The sequence below is a fragment of the Cyprinodon variegatus genome, unplaced genomic scaffold (assembly GCF_000732505.1).
Source record: "Cyprinodon variegatus isolate N-32 unplaced genomic scaffold, C_variegatus-1.0 Scaffold772, whole genome shotgun sequence".
NCBI lineage: Eukaryota > Metazoa > Chordata > Actinopteri > Cyprinodontiformes > Cyprinodontidae > Cyprinodon > Cyprinodon variegatus.
In genome coordinates, this window is record NW_015151225.1 from 174,888 (window position 1) to 187,214 (window position 12,327).

Genomic DNA, 12,327 nt, shown 5'->3' on the forward strand with positions numbered 1-12,327 from the left:
TGGAGTTGAACAAAAAGAGCTGTAGAATAAAATTTTTCAACATATTAACAATACAAATAATAAGATATATGCATACTGCTTCCTTCTCAAAAAGAGGGCTCTAAAAAATTATCAATAGACAGTGTTTGTGGCTCTTATTTGATTGAATTGAAGTGTTCAATTCAAGGAACACTTGAAGGCAGGTTAGAACATCCACACCAGCTCCTTTTGAAGGAAGGGGTGGAGTTTCTAGTTTGGCAATGGCTGGTCTGTAGTTGAAACTGGCTGATGGTGAGTCTTTTTTTTTTTACTTCTTTTTTAAGCCGAGCTTACACTGTGCGATTTTTTGCCCTTTTCAGGGTGTCTTTCAAGTCGTGCGAGAATTTTCCGATCGGCCCGACTTTCGGCCTGATCGTGCGTCGTGTAGTGTACAGGGGGTAACGAGGGGCGATCAGCCTCTCACGATCATCTACCGATCAGAAATTGTGAGGTCAGGAGAAAATCGAACATGTTTTTTTCAGTCGACTATCGTGGGCAAATTGCTCGGTGGGCATGCGCAAACAAGGATTCTTCTTCTTCCTCTCAGATGAAAACACAGAAGCATGGCAGGGGGTGCGGGTGAAATGGAGTTCTTTCTGTAAAATTGTCACGTTTGCTCAGGCACGTCTTTGTCCAAATACATTGTTGCCTTTTCTTTTTAGGGCTTTCAACACACAGAATTTGCTTCCGGATAGACAATCCAAGTAGCGCCATCTCACAGTTTTTATTCAAGTGTATTTAGCCAATAAAATGCTAAATCATTGCAATGCTAGTGTTTAGCTGCCACTTCCCCAGGTGTATTAGTGTGCTCATTAAGGTCAAGCTGATGGTTTGCATATTAAGGGGAAGTATGTACATTGCTGCCCAATAGGGAGAAACAAAAGGAAAAAATATGGAAGTGGTTTTAATGATCAAAAAACAAAAAAGAAATTATATGGGAGAAAAGAGAGAAGATAGTCGCTTCACTTTAACACCACTCCTACCATGCTATGCTCAAGAACAAGTCCTAGTGCGAACCCTAAAGGATCATGGGAAAAAACCCTATTTAAAAGCAACCTTGGCCCTTAAAAAAGAGGTCAGCTCTACCACCAAACTTTGACTTTGACAGTTTCAGTTTTTAGCAAAATTTGCATTCTCCTTTTACAGAATGTCTTTGTCTTGATGTTACTTTTGATCAGTTATCTGGCTATTTCATTGGACGGCTACTTTTTACTGTAACTTGACCAGAAATATGTTGAAGTAGTGCTACTTAAGTAGGTTCTTTTACGTGAGCACATTTCTTAGGTACTCTACCCACCTCTGGAGTCAAAACTTGAAAACAGGGGCTATGACTGGAAGAGGGGAGGAAATCTTAAAGAAGATTTTTTTAAGAATTAATCTGGGACCTTTTGATTGTATCTTCAGAGCTAGTTATTAGTTGTTTTGCTAATTTATAATAGTTATTTGATTTGTTTTTATTCTTTATTCAACAGTTTCTAAAATGTTATATCAGATTGGTTTCAAGGACTTGGCATAAGAATGTCCCCAAGTTTATTCAGGATTCTGTGTTCTTTCTTGGACGATTTTTTGAGGCTTTTACATTGTTTATATCAATATTGTAATTATATTACAGCAGATTTAAGAATATATTTACTTTTGGCTGATATACGTATCCGCATGTGCATGTGTTGCCCTTCCCTCCAACAGCAAAATTAAGAAATATATTGTAATAAAGTTTATCATCCAATCTAGGGCTGAACCATTTTACCAAAAATAAAACTGCGATTATTTTCAACCAATATTGCGATTTTATTACGATATTCCTTTGCCCTAAGCACAAACATGTAGACGTTTCATTCCAGGGAACATTTTGTTTCATTATCTTGAAAGCTTGCTTATCCAGAGCCCATTAAAAAACTTACCAGGTGCACCCAGCCAACTAAAATTAATCCAGGAGCACCAGAGGACCATCTAAAGCACTGCAGGACTCTTTAACTTAATTTCTGTGAGTGATTATGATTTATTAGTAAGAAAGAGGTTAGCCGGAAAGAGCTCCCTTAAATTCTAGGTCAAACACCTCTGGTGACCAACAGGCAAACATTGGAGTGGTGTGGGAAAAAAAAGAAAACATGACATTTTTAGGGGATAAATACATTTGCCAGCAGTATATCTCACAAACATTAAGCTTAAAGGGTGATCAGAATGTATGGTTAAAATCCAACCAACATAGAGAAGGAAATAAAAAATAATGGACCGCTATATACTGTATTGCTGACTAGACCCTAAATTATTTAGCTCCATAGGAACTTTCTACCTTTGAAAAGGACACAAATGCACTCACTTGCAACCTCTATATATGGTCCCCAGAGACCAGTGGTTTAATTAATCTAATTCATAGAGCTGGGATTACTTTATATCTGTAATTACTGGATGGAGTAAAAAGTCTTCATATTAACCTCTCTCTGTATTCCAAATGTATGTTTCCTTTAATCACAGTGCTTTAAATTTCCAAACCAGTCTTTAAAATATAATTATTTTTAACCTGAGTTATTGAACATCATTGCAACAGATAGCAAGCTTTATGTTTTGACTCTGTTACCTTGACAGACCCATTTTCTCACAGCTTGGCTAAGCTTTCCTCTCTTCCTTCTCAGTCTGCTCGTCCCGTCCCTTCAAGCAGCCATAACTGTCTCTGATAGCTTTTTCTCGTTCACGTTGCTTTGGGCCATTAAAGGGTATATTAAAAAAGAATTACATTTCACCACTATCATCTCTTCTTTCACAGTAGAGTAATTTTTTTTCTATTCTGGTCAAATGTAGTGACCACCTGGCTCCGTTCCTTAACATTTAACAGCACACAACAACAAGCCGACAAATCAATATAAACGCACAAACGTGACAGCACACCTAGAGCCTGTGGATTCTGCTCCAACTGCAGAACACGGATGCAGAGCACACAGGCACAAATGTTCAAGAGCAGACATACCGTTAGCACATGTTCCTCTTTGCTCTGCTCATCCATTTAGACCAAAACATCCGCAAAGCAGAAGCTGCAGGGACGTGAACCAGTTTCTTGTCTATGGCGGTTATTTGCGTTGTATGGGGGGCGTCTGTGAGCCGAGCGTGAAAAGCGACAGTGTCACACTCCTCTGTTCTCTCTTCCTTTTCTCATTGCTTGATGCAAAGGGAGGGCGAGCTGCTTCAGAACACACAGTGCTCTGCTCTACCCTGTCAGCCCCGCTCCATGCACAGCAGCCAATCCCACCATGCTGCCATGAATATTTCATTCACCCAGCCAACAGCTTATAAACACAGAGGGCACACATTCACATTTGGAGGACATACAAGTCCTCAGCCACCGTGGTATTCAGGTCATAAATGAAGAGTCCCCCCAAAACAAAGATAAATAGAAACAGGCACAGGTGTTGGGTCGCTCTGCCTTGCAGCCTGCAGTGAATCATAAAAAGGACAGATTGCTGTGAATTCATAAGACTCAAAATGCCTTAGTTCTTTTGACTTTGACTTACTCAATCCCACTCAACACATCAAGGTTAGACAAATCCTTCAACAAGTTCTAATAATCTAAGTCTACTGTATCTGTGTCCTTCTGTGCAACAAAAGCTTCCATAGATGGGGGTAAACAGAGCATATTTCTAAAATACGAGCAGTTATTAACCAGTTCATTTGGCTAATTTAAAGAAATCATAGTATTTTAACCAGGAAACAGAAAAAAAGTAATCATACATAAGCAGACATGGTTAATGTCAATAATACTTAATATAATGGCCTTCTATACAATACCAGCCTTAAATTATAATAATAGTGTTGATAGAAATTAGTAATAGACTAAATTTAAAGAGGGAACTCTAATGGCTGAATGAACACAAAGTGGAAGCACCCAAATTTAAGCGAATTAAACAACAATACACAATGTTAAACATAGTGAATATGTATTCCCTGAAAATACAGACTTTATCTCATCCATCTTGTTTAAGAAGCTTTAAAAAAGCCAAAGTAAAGAAATTCTCATTCAAATTTGCAATTTAGAGTCAAGTAGGGCTGCATCTAAGGATTATGTTGTAAATCAATTAATCTCTATATGAAGTTTTTTTTTAGATTGATTAATAATCGGAAAGCCAAAGATTCTTTTAAAGTAGACTTTTTATGAAATAAACCAGGTGAGACTCAAACATTTTCATTTGAGGAGTTTTAGATAGAACATAGACAGGCAATTTTTCTTTTTTTATCTTAAATGCTAAATGTTTATATTTTTTTTCATGATCTTGGTATAATTACCGCTCTAAGTAGGTTGCTCTGTCAGCTAAAGGCATGTTTTAGGGTCTCTATTCACCCGTTAATGAATAATCAGTTATAAAATTAGTTGACGATTATTTCAATATTCGATGAATCCCTATTAATTCGCTTAATTGTCTCAGCCCTTCAGTCATGTGAAAGTTATAATCTTTTGTTTTTCTATCATACTTAGGTATATCGATATTCAATTGAATATTTTAAAATACTGAACATTTTGGGTTCACAAAATTAAAACAGAAGAACATTTTTATATATCATATATATCATACTGTAAGCATCCCCTTTTTTAAATTTTTTTGAAATTACACAAAGGTATATCACATGACCAGAACATTTGGTAATCATTTTCTTGGTGGTTTGCCTTATTTCATGTTGTATACAAAGGTCTTTCAATTTAATTATCACACCCTGTTGGACAATTTTTTCAAATTCTGTGTTTAACACCCTTTTTTGTTCCGACTTTGCATCTACGAAGACCACAGGCACCATGTGACAAAATTACATAATTTGTAAATACATGGTTCCTGTCCCAAATAAACATGGCAGATAAGGGACAGCCCCTATTGGCAAGAGTTCAAAAATTTAAATATTCTGTCATGGTTTTTAGTTTTCAGTTATTTGTTGATCTTTGGTTAATTTTCCATTTAATCAAGCAGTCTTTAGTTACTCTCTGTTTTCCGCTTGTTTCCTTTCCCCTTGGCTTCCTTCTAGTTTGTTCCACTCACACCTGCTCCTCATTCACCTCATTAGCCCATCCTTTGTTCTGTTCGCCTTAAATACTCCACCTTTGCAGTCACTCAGTGCTGGTTCTTTTTTGTTGTTTTGTTTTTCCCTCGTCTCTGGCTTCCCATGAGAGTTTTTCCTAATGCTTTCTGGATTTTTGTTTGTCATTGATCCCTGTGTCAGCAACATTTCATGTTACTAATTTCACTGCGGAACTTAAATCTGTCAAACATAAGGATCTTAGTTATAGTGAAGGAAAAGTCTGTATTGAATGTAATGTGTACAATATTTACCATTGTTCAAGTTTCCAATTTGATGATATAAACTGCCAATGGCCAACTACAATTTATTGGATTGACTTTGCATAGTAAAAGTTATTTTTAGTATTAAAAAGGATTAAATAAGCATGATCAGGATAAAGCTTGACTTATATTGTTTAGTTTTAGGATAATTATATGGTTTTGTTAGGTTTTTTTCATACTGATACATGTCTAGGTCCCTTTAAACTGCAAACATTTAGTGCAAACAGCAGCTTTAAAAACTAGTCATTGGATTTAAATATTTTTTTTTAAGTCCAAAACCAGGCTTTCTACTCTAGTTGTGAAATAGTTCACAACTAGAGGACCTATGAAACAACTACCAGCAGGGTCTAGTCTGTCCACCCAAATAAGTACACACTAAAAGTAGTCTGCAATAGGATAAAAATACAAGAAGTCTTCACAACTCTTTAAACCCATAAAAGTCCTCAATATTTCCCACATGTCAGCGATGTAATCAATATAAATTTGGTTAGGCAACCGTGACAGTGACTTTTATCACACTGTGCTTAATAACTGTCTCAGGTTTCTGTGCTAATATAAAGCACTCAACTAGCTGTGGTTCTCTGTTTTATTAGTTTCAGAGGAATTCTGTTGTATGGCCTCTATGACCGAAGGATCTAGAAGCATTATTTACTAACACTTCCAGTAATTATGTAGAACAATCCTGTGTATTGGCTTCAGTCTGCTAAACTCGTACAAGGAAATTTCACAAAGGACAAATTCCATAGACTAATTAGTATAAAACACATACAGCCTCTTAGCAATGTAACAAGTCGAAGTTCTTTGAGTATCCCTACTTTCAGAGAAAGAGTGTGAATAAACCAATTAGAACTGCTATAAGTCTGGTAATATAATCTAGTTTCTAATGATACAGTGACTTAGCTTTGGAAGGGAAATTGACCTCGGTACATGTGAGTGATTTTTTTTTTTTTTAAGCTTTAAGCTGCACAAAAAAAGTACAGCAAGCTAAATTGTTGACACAGTTTTTCTTCTACACCTGGGCCTCTTGTTGTCATTAAGTTCAGCGTAAACTCCTTTGTATACAAAGTCATTCTAGAGCCAAGCATAAGACCATCTGTCTGACAGCTGAAGCTTGTCCTGAATTGGGTCATGCAACAGGAAGGTGATCTGAACTACAGCAGCACATCAGGGTGTCTAAAAAAGGAAAAGAATTGAGGTGCTGCAACAAACAGTGCAGGCTCCAGATATCAATCTGCAGTCTGGACTTTTGAGAAAGTCATGTAAACAATTATGTATTACTGTAAGTGTACATTCCGTACACTCTTATATATATTTACAACTGACTGGATAGCTCAGGAGAGCAAAATTGATCAGGAGCACTGAAAGGAAACATATTTGATGACTATGCTGATGTTTTAATGATAAAAATATTGAAATATGGAGTGAACTTTGTATTTTACTCGTTGCCTTTACATGCATGAAAGCACAATTGATGATGCCATTTTTTTGGTCATCTAAGTTTCTTTTTAGCCAACTTAAAGATGTGGTAAGAATCCGGTCATTATGATGCACTACCACACATAGGCATACAGGAGAAGCTAAATCCTAGATCCAAAATATCCACAAATTGAAACAAGCTCTATTTTCACTTAGACACGCATACAAGCACTCTGTTTAAACACTCATCCTTGTAACTTTCTAAAAAAAAAACTTCAATTCTCATCTTTAAAAATCTAAAGCTACAGTGTGTAATTTTCAGCAGCATCAACATGAACTACTCCCTTCACTATTTCTCCCCCTCCAACAATACTCATCACCTTCCACCACATCCACATCACATCAAGTGATGACGAGGTTTTTTTTTATAGATAACTTTAGAAATTGTATTTTATCGGTCTTTGTAGGATATAGATTTTATATAGGCCTAACCTGCAGAATTGACATTAGAGTGTGATGGCGATCTGTAGCAATTTCTAAGGCAATAGACACATAAGGCTAAGACTTTCAGCTCATAGATGATACTAAATAACTTATACTTATGTATAATATATTATAATTCTGTCAGTAAATCCAGATATGAAAAACTTTCTTTCCAACAATGTAAAAAGTGATGCATATTCATCCCCCTTTCCTCCAACACCCCTTGACAAAATTAGATGACATATATTGCCTTCATAGATCATCTAAATGGCAAGCAGACTCATCCTGTGTGTGATTTAATTTCAGTATAAATCTAGCTGTTCTGTGAGGTTTATTGAGGAACACAAATGAACAAACATGAAAACCAAGAACGCACTATAATGATCGGGAATAAAGCTGCAGAGAAGTCTAAAGCGGGGTTTTGTTAAAAAAAAAAAAAGGATGGTCTGAACATTCCACAGAAAAGCAGACACGTTACAGGCGCCGACCTCTACCATCCTGACAGATTTTTTTAAGTTTACAGTTATAAATACTATCTATTCATGGACTAATCAAATACAAGACTTTCTGTACACACTCGTTCTCTGTTCCTCTCATCTGTTCCACATTCTCCTCTGTGGTGATCTTCTTGCTATGTCTGCCTGCAATCATACTAAAAGGGCACAAGAAATATGTGATCTGCAGAAATTTCAACCATTCTTGTTAACTGTGTTTTTTTGCTCTCATTAGCTTAATTGGTCCAACCTCATAACATCACTGGTCTCCTGTAAAGCATATGTTATCACCGACTTTATGACTGTGTTCCTCATCTAATACTTTTAGTCTTCTCCGTTAGGTCACAAAGTCAAACAAGCATTATTCAATAGTAGTTCATAAATAGCACATTATGCTAATCTGCTTATTTATATCAATAATTTTCAAAAATGAATCACTTGGAATCTAGCAGCTGCTCCTACAAACCAAGCAGTCGCTTCACTTATCTGTCCTCAGGCTTTATTCTCCTTCTCTTTCTCTCCATCCTTACAGCTGAATCACACTCAGTTTGTGTTAATACATTTTTTTAAATACAATATTCAAACCACTAATAATAAAAAATTGTGTAAGAACTGGGGACAATGCAACCCTATAGCATTCGGCTCTGTTACGCAGAGATGGTTTGAATTAGACAAACCAAATGTTTATACAATTCACTAACATCTGTGCATTGATAGTTAAAACAACAGTGATTGAAATTAAGCTATATAAGTAAGTGTATCAAAAGGAAAGTTGTAAATATCTTCTAAAACTACTGATGATCAAGTGGCAGAGTTCTTTTGTCTTAAAACTTAGGAGACTAGGGACCTTCTTGTCAGAGAAAAAAGAGCTGCAGGGTCTAGAGCTGCTACTGAATTTACGGTATTAGAAATATATTGCTTTTAGAGTATGAATGCATAATTTGCTTGAGCTTTGTTCTAGTTAACACTTAAAGTTTATTTTTTTTTTCATTTATAAATGTCATGATACTCATACCTCTGTTTTGTTGGGGGTTTTTGTGTGGCCCAGAGGGCTGGTTTTTGCTCTCTCTATCTTTAGATACCTGTCATCAGATGATGTCGCCATTCCTATGAAAATTGCCCCCCACCCCCAACCAGACCCCGTTCCTTGTATTTTCAAAGTACCACAGACTGGATTGTATGTTAACACAGGCCTATCCCTAATGAAGGTTAAACATTATTTATTTTCAGCACAATTTTCAAGAGTGGGAAAAGAGAAAACTACATCTAAACTGTACCAGATTTAAGGTCAAAGTCTATCTTAGTCTGCCAAACATATAATAAGCTTTATCTAGTATAAGAATATCAATGTCAATAATTACAAAAAGTTAAGTATTTGTACCTAAATTTGAGTAGAAAAAAATCATGCATTGCTTATACATAATATAACTGCTAACCTACAAAGCCATGATAATCTACCTAAACAAAGACACAATGACTATTACGGTAGCTGGGCACTCAATCCATCTGTAGTGGGGCCACAGTAAGCTGTTCTTGATGGAAATCAACAAGGAGTCCTGTTACCAAACATTTAGAAAGAGGTCTATTGGTCGAATGTGCCTAGCGTATAGCCGTTTGGAAAACACAGCATGGTAAAAACTAACACTGCATATTATTCTGGACATAACATCCCCCTCAATGAGATATGATGGTGGCAGTATCCTGCCATTTTTATTTTCAGGAAGGTATTATTCCTTTCTTTTATAAAATGAAATTCTATCTGATAACAGGAATTGGGTAATCTAAAACTGGGGTCTTCAAAGTTTTCCAGGCCAAGGACCCCCAAACTGATGGCGAGATGGAGTGGGGACCACCTAAATATATTTTTTATTATAATTATCAATCTGGTCCTATAGTCACTCTATTACATATGGAGTAATATAACAAAAGTAATTTGTCCCTGGGATTATTAAAGTATTTCTGATTCCTGGTTGATGGGACAGGTGTTGTGAATGAAACGGTGCCCAGCTTGAAAGAGCTCCTGTGTGTCGCTGAATGTGTGCATTGATGACTGAAAGACATCTTCTGCCTCCATTTATCTGTTTACTACAGTGTGTTGAATTCATGTTAATGTGGATTTAAAGACATTTCAATTAGTGTAAAAAATTGCAGGGGGGGGATATAAAAAAAAAGTCTAATCAACCAAAATTTCCGCAACCCCATGCAGGACCTCCGAGGACCCCCTAGGGGTCGCGGACCCCCTGTTGAAGACCTCCAATCTAAAGTTCAATTTTTAACCTCTTAGTTTGAGTTTTTTAGAAGCCATAATCTAAAACGATAAACATTGATTTTAATTCTAAACCCTGTTTTTGCCTGTATTGTTATAAAGCAGTCTTCACAAACAAACTATCTAAACTCCTAGAAGCTTTCATTATAGCTGAAGCAGAGTTGTTAAGCCAATGGCTTTCCATGGGTTTTGAAAGACCCCTCTTTATGGACCCAGAACAAAAGACTTGGTGATAAAGACAATATTCCCCTGTTTAAAATCAAATTCATGTTTTCTAAACATGCATAAACAATCTGAATGCTCCATTGAAAGATTAACAATCGCAAGTAGGTGGGATTTATATGCAAGAGCAACTGAGAAAGTCTAGAGAGATGACGATTTACTGCTTGTGGGGGGGTCATGTGTCAAACACGTAAGTAGTGCACTGCAATAATGCAACCCCTTGACTTTCCGAGAATGCATTCACGTGTGTCTATGCTCACATGCATACAGTAAGGACGCACAAGTGGACAGCCCTACATCACGACTAATCTTGTCAAGTCCCTGTGCTTTTTAAAACTTAGCTCTGCAGCAAGTTTCTTTTTTTGGTCTCCTTAACACTGAATGGTGCGATGCTTATCTGCCTATTTGTGACAGTGACACCCAGCAGGCAGGATGTGGCTCTCAATTCCCACACATATATCACCAATAAAAAAATACTTTTTTATTTTTATTTTACCACTTTTAAGTTGGCATTTCTTTCACATTAAAATAACTAGCCGTGGAATTACTAAATCAAAAGAGCCTGTAACTGTGCAAAGAGCCTGTAACTGTGCAAAGAATGTGCAGCAGCTCGCTCAGCTGTAGCCCTCAATGGGAAACATGACGTAAAGCAACGCAGCGCGCGAGCGGAAAATAAAACGGTTAACTCATCTGTCATTTACTAACAGGCTTCTTGGACTATCACTCTTTTCCTACTCTACCCGTTTAAACAGTAAACCCAAATGTTTAGAGTTAAAAATTGTTTGTTTTAGTTACGCTATTAACTATTATTCATAGGGACTTTGTTGACTTATTGCGAATAACACCTTCAGTGTTAGAACAACCGTCTGAAAACAGGAATAAAAAGCTTCCATTAATATACGTTCATCATTTTTACTCAAATTTAGCCTCTACAGTGCCGAGAAAACACACATATTTAAAGTTAAGAGGAAAGCCGGTTAACAATAGAACTGGTTATCAAGCATCCCTTTGACTTGTGGTGTTGCTTGGCAAACACAGACAAAGAGCCGCGAGACGTACGATAATAAGGCTACAATAAAACCTCTTTTCCGAGTACTCACCCTGCTAAGGAGTGGGTTTGTTTGTTCTCTGGACTCGTCCATGGTGTTCCTGCTCTCTTTCTTTCAGCCCATCTGCCTTTCAGCACCGGTGAAGTACAGAATGGGGCCGGGTGACACCGGCTCTGTGTTCTCCTAACGACAGCGTAGAAACACGCCCCTACAGTGATTGACATTGGTAAATAGCCAGTTAGATTTCGAAACCTCATTCTCTCGGCCAATCAGCTTTAGAAACGCAACAATAGGGCGGGATGTGTTTTCCTATTGTGTAAAATAAATCCCAAGCGGGTTTTTCTGCAGGTAAAGGCGATTTTAAAAAAAAGTGCAGGTAATAACTTTGGTAATCTGAGATGACTCTTACAAAAATTGATTGCTGAGTGACTGACTTTATTGGGCTCACAGTGGAGGAATTTGATTTACTCGTTACATTGGCCCAAATAGCCAAAAAGAAGAAGGTGCCAGAGGAAGAAAAGGTGCATCGGGGTATAACACACACACACACACACACACACACACATATATATATATATATATATATATATATATATATATATATATATATATATATAGGCAGGATAATTATACAGGGGATTTACATGGGTATTCATGTAGATGGGTATTTGTCTATATAACTGATGCATTGGGTATCAAATACAAAGAAAAAGGTTATTGCACAGGGTATTTTATAGTAATCACACATAATACATAGTAATTGCACAAAATTACTTACGATTTAGAATTTAATTCATTAAGTTATTTTAACTTCAAATGTAAATTAAATTAGACCAATAAATACACTTTTTAAACTATTTTTCTATTTAATAAATGGTTTGGAAAATGTTATGTCATGCAATAATCATGGGAACAACTGCTGACTTATGCTGCGTTCACACTGGACGCATTAGGTGCAGCAAAATCGTGTCTGCTGCTTTCTTTTTGCTGCTTGTTCCAGTTTAGTTCTGACGCGCAGCTAAAGCAGCTTTGCTGCTCTAGCTATGCGGTCGACAAGTGGG

The 12,327-nt window shown here is 36.7% G+C and overlaps 1 protein-coding gene across 8 annotated transcripts in view; it reads right to left on the reverse strand.

Annotated features, from left to right (window-relative positions):
- LOC107098375 (sodium bicarbonate cotransporter 3-like) overlaps positions 1 to 11,449 on the reverse strand; it is a 67,243-nt gene extending 55,794 nt beyond the window's left edge. For 7 of the 8 annotated variants that reach the window (XM_015396019.1, XM_015396021.1, XM_015396020.1 and 4 more), the window contains exon 1: positions 11,318 to 11,449. In XM_015396019.1, the coding sequence (XP_015251505.1) occupies positions 11,318 to 11,359 (42 nt within the window). In that variant the 5' untranslated portion in view covers positions 11,360 to 11,449. Of the gene's footprint in view, positions 1 to 2,983; positions 3,216 to 11,317 lie in introns of those variants that run through there. The other variant, XM_015396016.1, reaches the window with a different exon arrangement.
- Positions 11,450 to 12,327: the final 878 nt, after the last annotated feature.